Below are 19677 nucleotides of genomic sequence, written 5' to 3'. Positions count from 1 at the left end.
GTTGAATAATAGCCAATTTCTTCTTTCTGACTTAGCATTTTGTATATTCCCATTAGCTATTTTTAGTGAGCTGTGTATACATATACGTTTAAATTCCTATATATTTTACATCGGGTTTGCTTAGCTTAAGATATATAACTTAACTGATTAGACTTGTAATCAAGAAGAGAAATGGCACATAATGATGTATAAGGCCCTTGAGAGAATTGGCCTATAATTCTCAGGATTATTGGCAAAAAACCCCACCCCAAAAAAAACCCCTCTTCCCAAATGGGATGTAGATTCTGTGGCGGTTGAAATGTGTATTATTAAACTCCTTAAGCAAACCAGAATGGCTCCCAGTGGAGAGCAAAGACATTCTAAGTATAGCCAAGACTAAATTCTCAGGTCTGGGTTTTCTCTACTCAATTCCCACTTGATTATCTCCTGTAATATTTAAACTTCATGCCATGCCATAATTATTTAATAAAAAGTAAATATAAAATGTATCTCAGTGGGGAATATGACCTTTTACCTTCATGTTGTTATACCACAGACAGACACAGATAAACAGGGAATCTGGATCAGGATAACAGTCTGTCTCACTTGATAGTTTCATTCTTCCGGTGCCCGAGATGGTTTTCCTGTAAGTGCTGAGTGTATTTTGGAAGATTCAATAAGTGCCATCAGCGTCTCTTGGAATCAGGTGTTTTCAGCTGTGCTGATGTCAGCAGTTATTTTAAAAAAAAATATTTTTTAAAAGAACCCTAAATGAAATGGTACAAGTGGAGAGAAGCTGGCGCTGAACGAGGATAGTGCTAAAGGACCTACATATGTTACTTATTAAGCGCATCATGGAATTCTTAGCAAGAATCTCAGCATGTGATTGCATGAATGTGTCGTTTGAGTTATAATGCGCATTCTGAAATATAAGGAAATTTAAAAACCCCTACCTGTAACTGTGTTAGTAAACACCAGTGATCCTGATGTATTAGAGGCAGTCAGGGCCTAGGAGTGGGCAGGATGAGCTGACTTTTGGTTTCTGTATTAATTTGAATTGGAGTTTAATTTTGAATAATCAGAAATTAGATGATTATTGCAACGATTTATAGTAGAGAGTATTAAAGTGTCTGAAGTTTTATGAAATCATCGGCGCTGCCAGTAGGGCTCTACCAGCTATTGCTGACTGAGGATCTGGGTCAAAATCTCTCGGTTTATCCACTAGAGATTAACATCATTACAGCGAAGTGGCTATGTATGCATAATAGCCATACACAATCGACGAAGTTAATGTGTCTAATGAATAGCTGTGCCCTAGTTTGTGATGGCAAAATGTTACAGGGGGTGTGTGTGTAATGTCTTTGTTAGATGAGCAAATTCGGTACTCTCCATTTCTGGCTGTGTAACGAACGCAGTAGAAGACCTGTTCTAATTTGCATTTGCACCATAACTAGCTCTATTACTGCCATGGGCAGTTCTGTCCAGAGTAAATACATCCATCCCCGAAGGAGTATTTTGTGACAATGCTTCCCTGCTGTATCTTTCACATTATTCACTCAGCCTTTGATGGCTGGTGGGGAGTCAGCATCCAACGCTGGGGCAGTTTTCAGTGCTGAAGTGATGCTTTTTTTGTTCCCTTATTGACTAAGCCAAACTCACTAGTGCATCCCTTTGGAATACTTGCAGTTAGAAGTTTTGCAAATAGCATGCAACATTCACGCCAGTTTTATCATTTGCTTCACCATATCTGCATCTGAAGTCAGTTTCTGGAATACTGGCAGAAGATGAACGTGTCCATCAAGTTCAGCTGTGCCCACCAGAAAGAGCAGGCAGAGGGTGACCGTGCGTGTAGACACATGGACGCACAGAATTCTGTCAAGGCTTAGCTGTAAGCAGAAAGATTTCACCGACTCTTTATTTAACAGATTACAGACACACCGAGAGATTGTCCAGGAGCACCACACAGTTCATCGTACAGATAATGGCAGGAATATCTGCCCAAGATATATATACTCAAATAATATGGTGAGGGTTTTTTCTGTTTTCCTTTCAGCTTTAAATGAACCTACCATAGATTATGGCTTCCAAAGACTGCAAAAGGTCATCCCAAGACATCCTGGTGACCCCGAAAGACTAGCTAAGGTAAGCTATCATTTCACTGAGCCCACTAAATACGTTCTTTTACTTCTAACTCATAAAAGAGACAAAATTTTATCTTAAATGACAATTACATCTGAACATAAGGTTCACCAGTTAGTTGTAGGTCCAAACAATGTGAGTAGAACCCACAGCTACAGTAATTTTTATTTGTTAGAGCTCAGACGCTGTCTGGGAACTTCTTTTGTGCTAAAATGAGAGTCCAATGCGGATATCTTCCCAGTTCATATTCATGCTCCTTTGCCTTTATCCATATTGGCAAATCTCTGGCCCTAAATGATACAAGATAGACGTAAAGGATTTGTTGCAGAGGTCTAACCTTAGGGGAATCTTTTTGTAAAGAGCACTTAAAGTTCGACTTTTTCTGTAGCAACAACTGCAGTATGCATGTGCTGCAACAACTCGGGATTTTATGTATCAGTAATGGTGCACACTGTGTTGATGCGGCACCCAGCACAACGAGAGTGGCATTATTGACTATAGTCATAGATTTCAGTGCAGTACCAAAAGTACATATTACCATCTTTGCATGATGAAAGACTGTTGCATTCAGATAGTATAAATGTGCATTTTTTTTTTCATACAACCAAAGGTAACATAAGATAGTTAAAGTGTTTTATTCGTTTGATTAACATTATTGAGAAAAAATAAATGGACGTGGCGATTAATTGGATTTTTATGTGTCTATGCAACAGAATATATTGAAATTCAGTAGGGAACGGAGTTGCTGTTTAAATGGGGTGTGTTCGAAAGCGGCCCCCACGCTTGGAGCTGGTGAGGGTCCGGCGGGTTCAGGACTCTGGAGAGCTCCAGGCCGCCGCCAGGCCCCCCGCGCTGCTGCGGCAGCCCCCGCGCCCCCGCCAGCGCTCCCCAGGGGCGGGGGGGTCTGGGGGTCAGGTCTGAGATGCTGTAAGGGGTTCAGGTTTTCAGATAAGCAGCAAATAACAGCTCTTGAAGGGACCCGGTTTTCAGAATGACCACACACAAACGCTAGTCACTTCAGAAAATACTAGCCCAAGGTTTTATTTGCGTTGCAATGCTTTTCTGTTAAAATCTCAATTTTATGCATCCGCTCATCCTCCAGGAAATGCTGTTGAAACGAGCTGCTGACCTAGTTGAAGCACTGTACGGAACGCCACATAACAACCAGGTCAGAACAACTCTCGACAGGGCAGCGGGATACGTTCAGGTTTAGTAATAAACACCAGAAAATGTCTCCAAGCACGTTGCTGAACTTGCCTCTCTCATTCTGCAGGACATCATTCTGAAACGAGCTGCAGACATCGCAGAAGCTCTCTACAGCGTCCCCAGGAACCCGGCACAGATCCCTGCACTGTCCAGCTCTCCTGCTCACAGCAGTATGATGGGAATCAACTCCTACGGCAGCCAGCTAGGAGTCAGCATTTCAGAGTCAACACAGGGGAACAACCAAGGTAAGCTCTGCAAGTAGAATAGTGTTAATTTAAAGAACAAAAAATTGAATCACAGTTGCTTCCATAGTAGTTTCTCAACTTCTCTGCCTGCTTGGGTTAGGAACAGAAAGAAGGCGTTAAACTGTCAGCATTAGGAAGGGATGTGCACTGACATTTTGGATGATTCTATGTCTGCACCAGGTTCCAGTCACCAGATTAGCTATGGCTGAAACAATTTTTGAGTATTTTTTGATACCAACTTAGCCCTTAATTCTCTCCCTGCTCCCTTCAATATCTCTTATTGTTGTATCTCTGTTTTTGTAAAAGACAAGGACAGCAACTGAAAAAGGCTGGGGAATTTTCTTCTTTATTTTTTAAGGCTTCTTCAGTGTTAATTTTAGCAACGTGCATATATTGTGTGTGTTACATTTACTCCAGACATATTATTGATTGTTAGGAAAACGTGCCATAAAATGACGTATTAACAGTAATACATCATGGGAGCAATATCAACTGTGGGCATTTTCTGACTCTTGAAGATTTTGATTTTCAGCACTCGATGCCAGTAACGTACAGTCTGTGGTTGACTCCATCAATAGCTGTGTTTAACACCCTAAGGCAGTAAAACCATATGAAGTTAATATTACGTGTGCCATATCAAAAGTCAGCATGTAGCTAATATTGCTAGTTATTTTAATAAGGTCTTACCAGCCCTGAATTAGAACTTCATAATATAAATGGGCAGAAATACCCTGACTTGCTATCTAAATGGTAGCCGCTTTTCAAGTAGCTATTGGATCACATCCTTCTAATGAAAGCTTTTCCGTGGAAAAATCCTTTTGCAGCTGTAATAATAACCTTGTACTTCAATGCTGATGGGATAGTGTTCTTAAGTCTCTTTTTGGAGGCTAAATTTTGGTTCTCAAATATTTGTGAATTTTTTTATTTAAGACAAAAAAAGGTTTTTACTTATCCAGTTTATTCTCTCCCCCAAGTAGTGCATCTTCAAAGTCAAGCTGCAAACTATATATGGGTTATAATTTCCCCTTAGTAATGCCCTTGCTTTATTTGTAAGTCATCAATAATTTGAAAAGTATAACCTCCCCCCTAAAACTGTAGAAAATCCCACATATATTATAAATCCGACCTCAGAAAAAGACGAGCAAACACATTTTTTAGTAAAACATACATCAGTTCACGTCAAAAAGTTAGTTTCCCACATTGTTATAAACCTTAATATCACTTAACCTGAAAGCACATGCATAAACCCCACTGAATTTAATGGTACTTGCTTACATGTTATAATTAATCTGGAATTAAAGAAGTAATTTATTTAAGCAGGGAATATACAGGAGAAAGTTTTCAGCCAAATCCACTGACGTGCTTTGAAATGCGTTTTTTATTTTTAGGTTACATTCGCAATACCAGCAGCATCTCGCCCCGCGGTTACTCGTCCAGTTCCACACCTCAACAGTCCAATTACAGCACCTCCAGCAACAGCATGAACGGCTACAGCAACGTCCCCATGTCAAACCTGGGCGTTCCCGGCTCCCCTGGCTTCATTAACGGCTCTCCCACAGGATCCCCCTATGGATGTATGTGCTTTCCTGCTTTTACATTTGATTCTTGCTCCTGCTTCATTTAATTTACTACAGCAAGTGATGACTTCCAAGAGAATTGCTCAAGATTTAGTGATGATTTTTGTAAAAGGTCCTGATTTGTGTTCCGGTATTTTTTAGTGTGAACTAGAAAATGTTTCCATTCTTCAAGAAGAATAGAAGGCTCTTTCAAGAAGAGTAGGGGAATCTTACTTGTTTCCTTAGTTTTTTAACCTTATACAGATTCCTAAGTGGCAAAGACCACTACAATTTGCAACTTTAGATGATTAAGCAAGTAGCCATTGCTTTTAGCATAGACACTACCCCAAATCCTATGTAAAAGCCACTCTTAAAATAACTTTCATGTGTATGAACAACATTAACAATAACCGAGAACTGAATTGTGGATTTATTTCCTGTGAAACTATATTACCTTGATAACCAGAAATCTAACAAGCTTAACAAGCTATTGGACATACAATGGGACTTTTTCTTGCGAGATACTTGTTTAAAAATAAGCCAATTTAGATTCAAATCTAAGCAACAGCTTAAAACATCCCCTCTCAACTCCAACCAAGGAAATGCTCATTTTTCAGAAGCTGGGGAGGACACAGGAATTACCGATCTTCCCAGTTTCCAAAGCACAGCCCGAGAGTGGGCAGGCCATTGCTCTCTGCTGTTTGTCCACATTGACTCTCTCTCCCTTGATGATTTACCATTTTCTGATAGTCTCATCCTTCATTTTAAAAGGATTAAGCACTCTCTTTCTTAACTGTTCACTATAACTACTGCTCTGCTTTAGACTTACCGCAAACAGGCAAGTCAGCGTGAGGCTGAGATCTTCTTGAAGAAGTAAAGGAGTAGTCAGAAGTTAGACGTTTGAAGCAGTTTTACCAAACTTCTGTAATTGTGTTTCTGATGAGGATTCCCTTTTTTCTTTTGCAGTAATGTCTTCAAGTCCAACAGTCGGCTCCTCCAGCACTTCTTCCATCCTTCCATTCTCCTCTTCCGTCTTTCCTGCTGTCAAACAGAAGAGTGCCTTTGCTCCTGTCATCAGACCCCAAGGGTCTCCTTCTCCCGCCTGCTCTAGCGGCAATGGCAATGGGTTCAGAGGTAAGAAACGCACAATTACTATTCAGCCCGCACATGTAAAGCCCGCGGTGTTAGTCTGGGTAAACACAGCAATCATCTGAATACAGTTACGCTGATATTACAGCACTCAGTACTGAAAATCTGACCCAATCCAAGTGGATTAAAGCAACGCTCCAAGCTTTGTCTATTTGGTTTTAAAACAAGAAGGGACAGACACTCATTTATCCCAAGAAGGATTTGAGCCACGCTGCGTTTCAGTACCAGCTCTCTTGTGAGGAATGACTTCTCCTTAGGCTTCGGGGACTTGTAAACCAAACGTCTGCCCCGCAGTTAATGCACAGCTCTGTACGTAACAGCCAAAGTCTCGAAACCTGCTGCAAGGTTTAGGCTCATACCGGGAATTGAGCCCTATAGTACATTTACAGCCTTTTTAAAGGTGATCTGCAAAACAAATGTGAGTATTAAGATAAGAATGGAAACCTGTACTAAATTCTTTCTTTTAACAGGCTGTGGGGGGGCATGCGGCACATAAATATGCTCCAAGTCTCCATAAAAAAAGCCTTTATAGGGCCTGAGAAGTCATCTGGCTCCTTCAGACTTCACTAGAGATACCCTAGAAAACACAACTCTGGGAATTCAGCCATGCCAAGAGCCAGCGGTAATTCCAAAATGAGCCCTACAAACCGCACCTGTTGATTCGGGTGCATTATAAATCCTTAGCTAGGCCACAGGGACTTCCATAAACTCTGATTATTTTATATAATAAGGAAATTCTAAGTGTGTTGAACAAAAACAATTACATTTTTAAAAGCTAATTTATAGAATTCTGCTATGTATCTGAAACAGCTTCTTCCCCTGCCCCAATTCCATGAAAGTCGGTGCTTCTCTAAGATCATCTTCTCCCCGTTAATGAAAGACATTGATCTACCCACGTAAATGCACAGCCGTCATGTTGACAGGGAATATAATTTCTTTTCCATTCAGTTTAAAGAAGATGAAAAGAAGGATTTGAATCAATTTTTTACACTATAGATATAGAAAGCTCTATTGGCCCAACAGCTGTAGTTATTTATTTATCTAAACTGTTTAGAAATGGGTTTATCTTTGATAATGTTTTGTATGATCAGGGTGTCTAAAGAGTCATTGTCACTACTTTATTTTGGGGGGGTGGGGTCTTTTTTGTACCAGCTAATGCAGTTTTATAAAAAATGAGAAGGTTGAGCTGTTTTAGGGAACTGCCGCAAGGTAACAGAATTTTACACTGATTTAATTAAACATGTAACTAGGAAGGCCCATCAGTTTAAGGTTAGTTTCCCTGTTTAGCTGGAGCCAGCTGCTATAATCTAAAGACAAATCAGTGCATTCAGGACAGATTTAAGTCTCTTTAAAGTTAAACTTGTCTAACTGCCCCGGTTGAGAAGGCCTAATTGTTACGAAGTTGCCTAAGGTAGTGCTAAACACAAATCAGTTCAGTGAGAAAATCACTCCAATTGTTTCTGGGAGACAGAAAAAACATTGATTTTTTTATTTAAGTTAATTCTTTTCCTTAACCTGCCACTTCTGTCCTGTCTGCTCAAGACTCTGCTTAGCAAGAGCGTATCCCTTTTGCATACAGGTGAAGTACTAGAGACCATTTGGTGCCATTTAGTGTTTATAACATATTTTATCCAATTTATAAATCAGTAATCAGTAAGAGAGTCTAAAAATAGAACTTTAATATTAAGTATAACATAAAATCTCAAAGCTAAAAACCCCAGTCCTCACATCCATGCACTTTTACTGACAGAAGTCCACTCCTGAGGTGTTCAGGATCAATCTGTCCATGGAGGTTATGATTATTTACTGAAACAGCTTATGCGTATAGAGATGCGGAGACCTGGGCATGGATAAATCGATACAGAAGTTATTAGCGTATCCCTTTCATTGCGGGGTAGCTCCTTGTACATCAACACCCTGACACAGAAATATAGTCATAGGCTACAACCGTTATTTAAATAAGTTTTCAGCAGACACGGTACCCAGTGCAAGGGGACTTACCAGTCAGACTGCAACACGCGACACCAGCTGTGACTCACAGCGAAGGTGGCAGTCGCTTTGCAGAGTCAAATGCGTCTGCCCGAGGTCTGTTATGCCAGGTCTGTCTAACTGTTTCAACCGTGGATGCAAATTCTTCTTTCCAACTGAAATATTTAAATTGATGCAAGCTGGGGAGCACATGCTTTGGACAGGATCCAGATACACACAGCCTGATATCCAAATTAACGTTCCCACAGTGTTGACAGACAGATGTGGCCAGAAAGTCAACAGGAGGGTCCCAAAGAAGCTTCTTGAATGGACTTACCATTGCTGCAGCAAGGGGCAACTGTTAATCTCCTCTGCTATGCCATCGCCCTGTGCTATAAAACTATGAATAGATGTGCTGGTTATTTATTTATTTATTTACTTACTTATCAAACTTAGGCATCAATAAATACTGATGGAGATACATCAGGCAAGTGTTTTGACAATACCTCTCCATTTCCTCACCCATAACATGGAGAAAATATCTCCCCAGCGGGGATTTTTTGAGCTTTAACGTAATGTTTGAAATGTACTTTGGCTACATCTTTTGTTCAAAGGCAGAAGTTTCTTGGTGATACAGTCTCCATCCTATTTACTGCCTCCTGTTGCAATGAGAATATTAAAAATACTCTCAGCAGCTCCGGGCATGCCGCTCTACTCACAAGCAGGATTGAAAATCTAGAATATGGCTTCCGTGTATGTTAAGCACAGCAGTGTCTAAGCCTGCAATAAAACTAGTCTAAACAGAAGGAGCTGTACAAGCTTCATCCTTATGAAAATTAGCATTCCCATTATTCTAGGCAGTTTACAGTCCGGCTAGGAATTGTTTTCTGAAAATGTATTTTGGGAGGAAAGTTTTGGTGATGCTTAAAAGCTGCTGGAGACAGTAAGGGCAGCTGCTAGAAAATATATTATAACTCCAGAGTATTAGGTAAGCAGGAAGCTTGCCTATCTACTGCCTTTCAGCTTAGGGCTGCACAACACAGCCAAGACACGTGGAATACCCTCAGATAACCCCCAGTGCCATGTGTTCTCGCTTACCTCCTTCACCTGCCATCTGCTCTCCATTCCCGCAACGTACTGGGACATGGTAGGTAGAGAACAAGCAGCAATCCATACTGGACATCCCTCACTTCTATATGCTCTCCAAATTGAGAGCAGGTGATCCTGATCGGAACCATTGTGTGCTCCGTTCATGTCATATGTCAAGGCAGTTTAAAAAAGGCACTGGGAAGATGTAATGTGACGTGACGCAACACGGCATGATAAGTACACAAATGCCTAATCAACTCATCTCAGATGGAAGGCAGCTGATGGGAAAAGCAAGCAAATTGGAAACTGCTGGAACAGCATGGACCGCTGACTGCCCAGATTACCTTTGGCCAGCTCAGCACATCTCAACATAAAAATGCAAGCTCAGTTACAAGGAATAGCAGGCAAGCCCCAGAAGGTCAGATGTTCCATTAACCATCAGGATCCCAGCCAATCCAAAAGGTATTGAAGTCTGATACCCTTAGGAACAGCCTCAATTTAGCAAAGGGGACATCTGCCCTGTTCCCTAAAGAACTACAGGTATTTGAGTTGAAGACCCTAATTATTAATATCTTATCTTGACAAAGTTACGAGTGTCAACAGCACTGGGGATTCCAGTCCCCTGGCATTAAAAGGCTGGGCAAACAGGTATCGAGAAAAAGAGTTGCTCTGGGAGGTTTGTAAGGGGTGGGATTCAGCTGGAATGGGGCTCACGTTTACAAAGCCGTGGCTCCTGATTGATTGTTACCAGTCCTGGGCCCGACCGAAGCCTTGCTCCAGTCAACACTTAAGGCGCAGCATTGTAAAATAACTCCTAACAGAGATTCTAACCAGGTAAAAATTACTGGGCCATTTCCACACTAGGAATGTTGAGCAATATGCTTGTGCCTGAACCGGAATGATTCCAGAGCCTAGACAGTGAGTTAGGTATGCCAAAGGCTGCACGTGATATACATGATGACAATATATATGAAAAATATGTATCTGACATCTGATTAAATTTGATATATTGGAAGGATCAAGTACATTCTTCTCCCCAGTTTATTGGCAGAGATGTAAGCGGCACAGACTGTTTCAAAATAAAGAAAACCTTAAGAGCTATTTAAAACTTCTTGCTAACACTTAACCAAGCAAAAACATCTTCTATTACTATTAATTACTTATCTTTCATTTGATGGGATGTTAATTTTAGTAGCTCATCTTATATCACAGACATGTTCAGGGTAGACAAGAGCTCCATTTTTAATGACAGAAAACAAAAACCTGCCTTTTGTAATGGAAGAAAATAGTCAAGACTGTTTGGTGACACACACAAAACCAAGGATATTGGGTAAGATTCAATATTGCCTTCTGCTTTGCAGGTGAGAGCAGGCACTTCCTAGTATAATTGGAAATACATCTGGAACCGCAGAGTGGCTGTACATTCCTGTGCCCCTCAATAATTAAACTAATGCATATATGACTTCTTGCAAACACATTTTGATTTTAAAGGTGTTCCTAATTAACTTGAACTAAATCAAAATAATTGTTCAGGCAGCCTTTTGTGCCCATACAGCTCAGCGCCATGGGGAGATAGTAACGACACCAAGACAACAGATGAGGCCAAGTGAACTTCTCCATCTCTCGGCTATCAGCAGTTTTTGTCTAGGTTTTTTAAAAACATTACATAAAATATGGTTTAACCTGCTTATCATCTAAAAGAGACAAAACCACTGCTTATTTATAAATATCTCACCTGTCAGTGGTTAGATGATTGTGAATGGATGAATGAAAATCTTCCAGCCAAATACAGACGGATTTCTGCAAAAAAAAAAAAAAAAAAAAAAAAGAAGTCTTAATTTCCTATGGAGGAAAAAATAAAAATAAATTCTTTAGGAAAAACTTGCAGCTTTTGGGCTCCTTTTTAGTGTCTTAGTTGGAACCATCCTCACAGGTTTTTCACAGAAGCAGTAATTGAATTCACTTACAGGCCAGTAGAAAGGATGATGGTGCCCTTCACCCAAGCCACTGCTGGTTTCTGCTAAACGAAAGCCAGCTGTGTTTTCCTCTCAAAATCCATTCTTTTCGCTACCATTTTCAGTTGATTAGCTATATAATAATAAATGATAGATAATAAATGGGTGCATTGTTTCACAAAAGTCTCTGTGGTCTTAACAGTGAAAGTAAAACTACACATTTTCTAGCGGCAGCCATGCTGGGAGTCAGAGACATGGCTTAAGTGAAGCCTCCGGGTAGAAGCTGCCCCTTTTATTAGACCAAATTACAGAGGCCCTGCCTCTGCCACCGGCAGCTGGGCGGCTGCGACATGCAAACCCACCTTTCTGTACAGCACAGAGATGTTTCTGGCACCGCAGGGGAGGGACGTTCATTTAAGATGCTCTGAGTAGCCCCCCTGGAGCACCTCGTTTGCCTCTTTAGAGAGCGGCAGAACCCTAAGATTGGAGTTTGATGGCAACTTAGTGGCAAAAGAGGAAAACCAAATGAGAGTGCAAGACATTTTATACTACAATGATTGAAAATGCTCAACCCCCATCTTCTCTATTTAAACCAGGTCATAATTGAGACACCAACAAAGCAGCTGCCGACCTACCCGGGGTGTGCGCACACGTGTACCCGTGTGTATTTGTACAGCTCCAAGCCCTCGCCAGTTCTTACCAAGCGGCTGTTTGAATTGCAGCGTTCTTCTCCCCTACAAAGCAAGACAGCATTTTCAGGGGCCACTTGTACACACTAGGCTTATGATCATTATTAATTACACCCATTAAAGGTGCCTATCACCATAGCATCTGGGTACTATCCATGTTTGATTATTTATTTATAAAAAAATTCTCCAACCTTGTGACAATTTTAATCAAGTGTTTCAGTTGATAATTGCAAGCTGTCAAGGTTAATACAATAAGGCTCATCTCTAATTCTTTTTCCATTTCCCTCTAAGAAAAAAAAAAAAAGACCCTCTGGGATAATGACTGTGGTTTCTATATTCCCAACTCATCAGGGAGTGTCCTGCATTGAACCACCTTTATTGAAAAGTTACATCGATTCAATATATAGTAATACAGGCAAAAATAATTACAGCTTTGCTAGCAGTGTAAGACCTTAATCCAAACCTCACAAACATTCAATAAAAAGCGATACAGGCTGGGAATAGGCTTTTGACAGTGCAGCCCCAGAGGGGAGTGGAGGTGGGGTGGAGATGGACAGCTGAGGGTACAGGAAGAGAGAGAAGCAGAGCGCCGAGCCGGGGGGGAGCTGGGGAAAGGCAGGTGAGGCCGGCAGCCAGCGTTCCTCAACCTGCTTGTGCTTTCCCGCGGAGGGAGGTGAGGCTGCACCATTCGGATGAAGTGCCAGGGAAACAATTTGGCTTTGCTCGTCCTTTCTAGGGTATATTATAGTTTTACCTGAATTTGTCCACCGGTGGGTCTCGTCCTAACAACTGCTGAGGAGTGTCTCTGCGCTTACACCCTGGAACGGCAGAACAGGCTCGGGCTGGGGGGCAACAGTAAGGAGACGAAAGCAGGGCCTTGGTACTTGCTCAGGAGGAAAGTAGACAAAAGAGGGATCCCCAGAACCCCAGGGGTAACAACACGCTCCTCCTGATTGCAGATGGCTGTTGCCATCACTAGTTTGAGTCCAGGCCTGCTGGATAACGTTTCTTTAATGACACATTAAAAATGTACTTTCCCTTCAATTTAAGGAACTTTCCAAAATGCTGCATCTACAAGTATTCTTTAAATATTTTTGAAGAGACAGGGCAGAAGCACAGGGTTGGTCTTTGCTTTGATCTGCTAGAAGTTTTCCTTGATTAAAAAAATGAAAATAATGTTGATAACAATAGTATCAGAAAAAAAAGCATTTATGCCAACATGGCCTGTCCCCCCTGTCCCCCTTAGGAACAGAGTTTAAACTAGACTGGCAACAGACGCTGCATGTCTCAAACCCCGCTGGCTGTCCCAGGCTCCGCTGCCTCTGCCAGGAGAGGACACGCCGCGGGTGGGGACGGGCCAGGCACGGCTGTGGGGCACCCTGATTTGCCTCAGGCAAAAGACCCGCCGGGTTACCCGAGACAAACAGCTTAAATTCTTGGAGCCAACCTGGATCATTTTGCCTGGAGCAGATGAGGACGTGCTCGCGCAGACCGCTCCGCTGGGATGGCTGTGGGACGGCGGGGAGCAGCTCAGGGCACGCGCTCACCTCTTCCAGCCGCCCAGCAGAAGCTGGAGCCGGGGCATCTCTCCAGGATTCCATCACATTTTCTGTTCTAGAGGCCGGAAAGGCAGCAGCACGTGGGTCATACACCGGGAGAGGGGTCTCCAGCGTCGGGCTGGGACGCTGCCCTTCGGAGCGTTTGCTGGGTTTGGGGGTGAGGAGAAGGAACAGAGCAGCCACCTTAGTGTCACCAGAAAATCTCTCCCCTTCTAATGCCCCCTACCCCCGAAACCAGGCACACAAATATTTACCTACTTTATTTAGGGTTATGTAAATTGCCTGTTTGAAAAATAATAGCAAATTCCTAAGGAATTAAAAAATGTAGATATTTGACTTAAGACTGGTTTCACTTTCTCTTTCAGTTATCTGCCAAAATTGGCAAGGACTTCTAGCCCTAGTCACTTACAAAATATGAAAATATTTATTTTCCTATTGTATTAAATCACAGACCATATCCACAGTTGTTTAAAATCAACACAGCTCCAATAAAAGAGTCATGTTAGCTGAGGATCTTGCCCTAAGCCGTTTTTTTTAAACACTATGAACATAAGGGTGAAATTAATTCTCAGAGGACAGGGCTTTAAACACATGAATAATCCCACAAATTTCGGTGAACATAAATCTTTGCAGGATTAGGACCTTGCACCGCACTGAGGCCCCTTTGAAAATATGACTCACTCATTTGTTATATAAATACGTATAAACTTAACTTACCCCTCAAAACCTTTGGGAACGGCACCAGTTCCAGGCAGCTTCAAATGTTGCTGTTGTCAGTTATGAAGAATATAGCTGCAATTAAAGGCAGTGAGAGTGACTAATAAATAATTTACATAAGCCCAGTGTTCTGGGAATGTGCCAGGTAAGACTACAGCGATTCAGACATATGGGGTAAACCAAGCGAGAAAGAGAGCCTGCTCCGTTATTTCCACTGAAACTAAATTAGCGAAGCCCAGCGCTGGTCATTGTCCGCTGAGGCGGGACTTGTCACTTCCCGGCAGCAGCACTGGGCGAACTCCTGTCTCCCCGCGCATCCTCCGCACTCCCAGCACGGCCCGTCCTGAGCGGGAAGTGGAAGACCCGGCTCCATTCCGGGTTTCAGGAATGATTTTGGGTGGTCAACTTGAGAAAGCATAAGAAGTCTGAATTTTGGGGGACAGTTCTGAGCAATGGCCATCTCCAAGGACATCGCTCAGGAGACCAGCACCCAAAAATGGTTGGGCATTTCTGAAAATTCACGTACCGAGACTTGATCTGATCCTCTCTCCCCTTTATCCACTTAAGAACCACAATGGGCCTTGGCTTTTGGTGAATGACTATGAAATAGCAAATTGTCCATTGTCTGGGGCCTCCGGCAACCCCACCGTGCTGGGTCTCACTAAAGCATAAAAACATTAAAAGAAACCAAGGGTCTACTTTAACCTGCGGACGCGGGATTGCTGCAATACTTGACTGCACACAGAAGGGTGAAGGGCTCAAAGATATTTTGTTCCATAAAAATTTGCCAGAATTTCATCTTTGTCAATTTTCTTTTTCAGCCATGACTGGTCTTGTCGTTCCCCCGATGTAAGGCAGAGGCAGCTTTGCTCCTCTCCCTCTTCCCTTTTTTCCTCTTTTTTTTTTTCATTTTTCTTTTACAGCACAAAACTACTTATTGTGATGGACCACTAAAAAGAAAAAAAATAGCACTACAAGCTCTTTTTTGGGGGAAAGCCAGGCCCAGGAAAAAAAAAAGGAACATTTTTTATGGATGGGACAAGCTAGAAGTCTGCATCTTTTACCTGTTTCATATTTCTGACACAACCCCATCAACTCCTAAAACATTGTGGATGAGGAACCAGCCAAGAGCCAGCACCAACAGCAGTTGGCAGAACGGAATCGGAAACGCCGTCTTTCTCGAAAGACACGAAACCTTCCTAAGATTTGTAAAATATTCAAAGGAGAAAGAAATTGGCAAAATGATTCAAGCTTGATATTTTGGATACAATTTGTTTTACTTTGTAGGGCAAAAAAGTTGAAGTTTCTATTTTCTATCAGATATCGATTTAGTTTATGCAGAAAAAAAAATTCAACAAAACAGGGTACCAGCATGAAAGAATTTCTAGGACAAACTGACATGAATGATGGAACTTTGGTGTATGTGTGTATTTGCTTATAGTTTAACCTCTTTAAAAAATGTAAGATGTTTTACAATTATTTAAATAAATAAACTTGTAACTTATTGTATGTAGAGGTAGAAATTAAACCCTTTTTTGGATTTTTTCCTCCAGTTGTACAATGAAGAAAAATGATGCAAAAATGTAGTGATAAGTTTGAGATATATTATTACTGCTGCAGTTGCTCCTCACTTCTTCCCTCTTACTGAATTCATGTGCAAGGATGTATAGGATTCTTTCTGATTAACAAAAATCATCAGAAACTTTTCCATACGTTGTGGTATACAGGTCACTAGCTCATGTAGGAATTTTCATCCTCCTCCTCTTCCCCCCTGCCGTTTTTTGTTTCAATTAAAATGTTCAGGTACTAGGGCTAACGGCTAAGTTTCAAAGACCCTACCGACAAACGAGTGGCACTTCGGGACTTGAGCGAATCAGACTTTTGGTGAGGTACTGAGTTTATTTTATAGATTCAATGTATGAATTAGGAGGGAAAGGCTTCTCTAACGTATTGTTTTTCCGTGTAGTTAGAACACCTTAAGTTCAGTTATACTTCATATTAAGGGTGCATTTATAAAGGGGAAATATGTATTTGAGTAATTTATGCACTTTTATCCTGAGTCGTTAAAAATGGTAAGTATTTTCCACTTATATATTGACGTTCATAGAAGTAATGAATTGCTTTGAATTTTTCTGCGTTTTAGAATTAAAAAGGTTTAATTCTCCTTTGCGTCTCCTCTCCTGGAACAGGGAGGTGAGAACAAGTCTGATAAAACAAGATCACAAGTTGTCTGACTAAACCAGAGACCACTCAAAAGGATTCGATTGTTGGAAAGCCATTTTTTACAAAAATAAAATTCAGCTACACTACTTACACCCCACTGACATAAATACACACGACTGATAGCTGCACGAATAGTTGTTCCTACGATAACGTCTTTATGTTACTAAATAAACCCTTAATATATGGCCCCCTGGAACCGTTCTTGTCCATTTGCCCGGTAGCTTTATGGATGGGTAAGTAAACTGGTGTTCGTGGTGACCCCTCTGTATGGTACAAGCTGGTCAGTTCAGTGCGGGACTGGGGACAACTGTGACAGGTGGCCTGGCTGGGCTACTCTGGAGCTCGTCTGGAGCTCTCTTGGGCCAGTAACAGCCTTGAAAGCCTCTGCCAGGAGCCAAGGTTCAGCCCCAGGAGCAGTGACGGTGATGAAGACGCCTGGGGGGGTGTGTGGGGCGTGACCCGAGGGACGCTCACCCAACGCCCAGGCGTTTGGCAAGGACTGCGCTTTGCAAACACCTAAAATCCTGCCCTTAATTGCGCAGCGCAGGAACCGCGGCCTGCCCGGCACCCTGCTTCTGGTGCAGGCGGCTGAGCGCGACCTCCGTGGAGCGCAGCTTCCGTAGCGTCGCGCACAGCTCAGCTCAGGGCAGAGCTGTGTTTGATACGCGTGAGGGTGCACGGGATGTGTTTCTTAACCAGGACGCAGCAGAGCAGAGGAGCCAGCGGAGGGAAAGACAAAGGAACTGGGTTCCCCCTGTTGTTACACACTTTTTGGGGAGCAGCTTTGCACCGCTCCCGACTCTGCTGGGAGCTTTGGTAGGGGCTTCGTTAGGTGCCTCTTCAATGCTGTTGAATTCATTTTTTAAAAGGCGGAGGGGTTTACTGTCTTCTAAAACTCAAGGCCAAATTTATCCTATCAGCACAAATGGCAATTAGAAGCAACTTTAAAGAGAGATTTGGTGGGAATAACGTGTTTTTAAGAAGCATGAATATAGTTAGAGTCTTACAGTCAGGCTACTGAAAGTGTCTGCATTTCAGAAAAGATGAAATAAAGTAACTCACCGTTAATTCTGGCCGCAAGTTCCTTGACACGGCAGGTTCTGTGCGTGCCCTTCGTGCCACCAAGGACGCAGGAATCACTGGAGGCCAGCGAGGCAGCCGACCTTGAAGCCAAGTGATCTCTGAAACAGGAAAGAATGAGGTGTTAAGGGGCTGGAGCTGTGTGACACAGCGGGGCGCGCTGTCGAACCTCACCACAAAACAGAGCGTTCCATACATTCCTAGGGACCGATGCCCCAGCGAGAGTGGGAGGTACGAATTCAGGTTTGGAATTCTGCATGCATACAGGGAACAAAATAGATTGAGGATTGTTAGAGTTGGGATTAAAACTTCCATAGATGTCAGTGAATGCTACATTGAGTCCTAGATTTTAAAAAATTTTCTCTAGTATCTCCCCTTTCCCCCATTTTGAACGACTTAAAAAAAAAAACAAACCCAAACAGCTCCAAAGCCTAAAGATGGTGGGTTTTCCCCCCTGCCCTTCTCTGTACAGGCTGCTTTTAAAATCTTACCGTGTCTGCTTAGACTCAAAATTCTACACCCAGCAAATATTCCAGACAGACTGGAATCTCTAGATCACACGGTGAAGAGCAGCCGCTTGCTACCTGAACTCCTCTCACGTTTTTTAATAAATAAGATTTTCATTACAAAATCTCAGTCAGAAAGGTTTCCAATTAAAAAAAAAGGAGACGTTTCATGGAAAAAGCTATTCTGTTAATGGTCCACCCTTCTTCTTTATTATTGCATAGGCACATAAAAAAGGTCACCTAAGTCTGGGGAAGATTCAGGGAAAACAGTGAGTGGCTAAAAAAGGAGAAGGTTCTGAAACGCTCGCCATCCCTTTCGCACTTCAGGTGTTTTTATCAGCTCCATCCGGTTGCTCAGGTGGGAGAGCCAGGAGCCCAAACGGGGAAGAAACCCCCGTAGGAGCTAATTCATGTGCTACGGGAAGAGAAACAAGGGTGGCTGGCTGCGTTGATGTAAACATGGAAAATTATTTTTTCTGCTTTGATTTGAGCCAAACAAATGAAAAAAATTAAACATAGGAATAATTTAGAACCTGGATTTTGCTCATGCATGGAAATCATCGTACTCGAGCGTAGAACTTACCGGTAGCTTTACAAAGGAAAATGTGTGTAAATAAATACAATCCGAAATCCTTGACCATGAAAGAAGGACTTTGGCAGTGGCGAAGCACCCGACAAAAAGGAAAAGTCATGTAAAAATTTATGTGTAAGGGTTTTTTCAATGTAATAAGCAACTCTGTCCTCTTTTAGTTATTGCTGTTTACTATTCCCTAACAGCTTTCCTTTTTGCCACTAGAAAGATGAAAGTGTTGCGATAGGTAACCACAAATTTTATCATAACTTTGAAAGAGTATGTTTTATTTCATTATTTATCTTGGTATAGCATCTTACTCTCCCTGTTTCTTTGCACACTTGCAATATGCATGGTTTCTAAAGACTGTTTTCTCCCTTCTGTAAATTAAGGCCTCATTTCTCCCTCCTGTATAGTTTTGGGGTTGGTTTGGGGTTGGCTGGTCGTTTTTTTGGTTTTTTGCTTTGTCAGTTATACCCGGTATGAAGTTGCTATGCACAGAGCTTTTGTAAAGATAGCTTTTTTTGTTTACTGTTTTTAATGGTCCTACTTATGGAAGAATATCTTGTTTGTAAAATGAATATGTCTACTTCAGTTTTAAACTTTAAATTATCCTAACAAAAAAATAAAATTTTTGTACTGTAAACACGGGGGGGAATGATCTTAATTTCAGAGTATTCAATACGCTTTATTCTTTATCATCTTTATGGGTCGCTCAAGTGCTGTTACAGCAATAACACTTTAAAAAAAGGTTAATGATATGCTACGTGACAGTTTTTCAAGTCAAGCCTTCAGGCTCGTCTGTAAAATGTCCTGCCATAACTTAGTGGAGCCAGATGGAGATCGTGCCGGTCACGGAATAAGAGCAGTAACGGTCTCTTCTGACCGCTCTGTTCTTACGGCTGATTAACGAAGGGGACAACACCTCTGAGAGAGTTTAGTCCTTTTGCGGGGAAGGGAGGCAAAGGGTAGCAGGATACCTGGAATCCCCCTTTGGAAAACCTCCCCTTTTTGTTAGCAGCAGACAACTGGTCAAAGGACAACGT

At 42.0% G+C, this 19677-nt stretch overlaps 1 protein-coding gene and 2 long non-coding RNA genes across 7 annotated transcripts in view; 1 reads left to right on the top strand and 2 right to left on the bottom strand.

Moving 5' to 3' along the window:
* Positions 1 to 19277, top strand: part of EBF2 (EBF transcription factor 2) — a 145319-nt gene extending 126042 nt beyond the window's left edge. For 2 of the 4 annotated variants that reach the window (XM_054180778.1, XM_054180780.1), the window contains exons 11-16: positions 2033 to 2121; positions 3221 to 3286; positions 3392 to 3569; positions 4958 to 5143; positions 6092 to 6259; positions 15073 to 19277. In XM_054180778.1, the coding sequence (XP_054036753.1) occupies positions 2033 to 2121; positions 3221 to 3286; positions 3392 to 3569; positions 4958 to 5143; positions 6092 to 6259; positions 15073 to 15104 (719 nt within the window). In that variant the 3' untranslated portion in view covers positions 15105 to 19277. Of the gene's footprint in view, positions 1 to 2032; positions 2122 to 3220; positions 3287 to 3391; positions 3570 to 4957; positions 5144 to 6091; positions 6260 to 6362; positions 6437 to 15072 lie in introns of those variants that run through there. The other 2 variants (XM_054180779.1, XM_054180781.1) reach the window with 2 other exon arrangements.
* On the bottom strand, positions 3131 to 11309 carry LOC128900060 (uncharacterized). The gene is made up of 5 exons (XR_008463198.1): positions 11067 to 11309; positions 8276 to 8642; positions 6500 to 6679; positions 5955 to 6166; positions 3131 to 3576 (listed from the first exon to the last, which is right to left on the bottom strand). It is a non-coding gene; the product is annotated as an uncharacterized LOC128900060 (long non-coding RNA).
* LOC128900059 (uncharacterized) lies at positions 11357 to 17635 on the bottom strand. Of its 2 annotated transcripts, XR_008463197.1 has the most exons (5): positions 17537 to 17635; positions 14252 to 14326; positions 13523 to 13679; positions 12730 to 12793; positions 11357 to 12020 (listed from the first exon to the last, which is right to left on the bottom strand). It is a non-coding gene; the product is annotated as an uncharacterized LOC128900059 (long non-coding RNA). The 2 variants fall into 2 exon arrangements; XR_008463196.1 differs by lacking the exons at positions 14252 to 14326; positions 17537 to 17635 and having other exon boundaries at positions 13523 to 14029.
* Positions 19278 to 19677: the final 400 nt, after the last annotated feature.

Source organism: Rissa tridactyla, chromosome 20 (assembly GCF_028500815.1).
Source record: "Rissa tridactyla isolate bRisTri1 chromosome 20, bRisTri1.patW.cur.20221130, whole genome shotgun sequence".
Taxonomy (NCBI): Eukaryota; Metazoa; Chordata; class Aves; order Charadriiformes; family Laridae; genus Rissa; species Rissa tridactyla.
The sequence above is the reverse complement of the archived record's forward strand: the minus strand, read 5'-3'. Positions and strand labels throughout refer to the sequence as shown.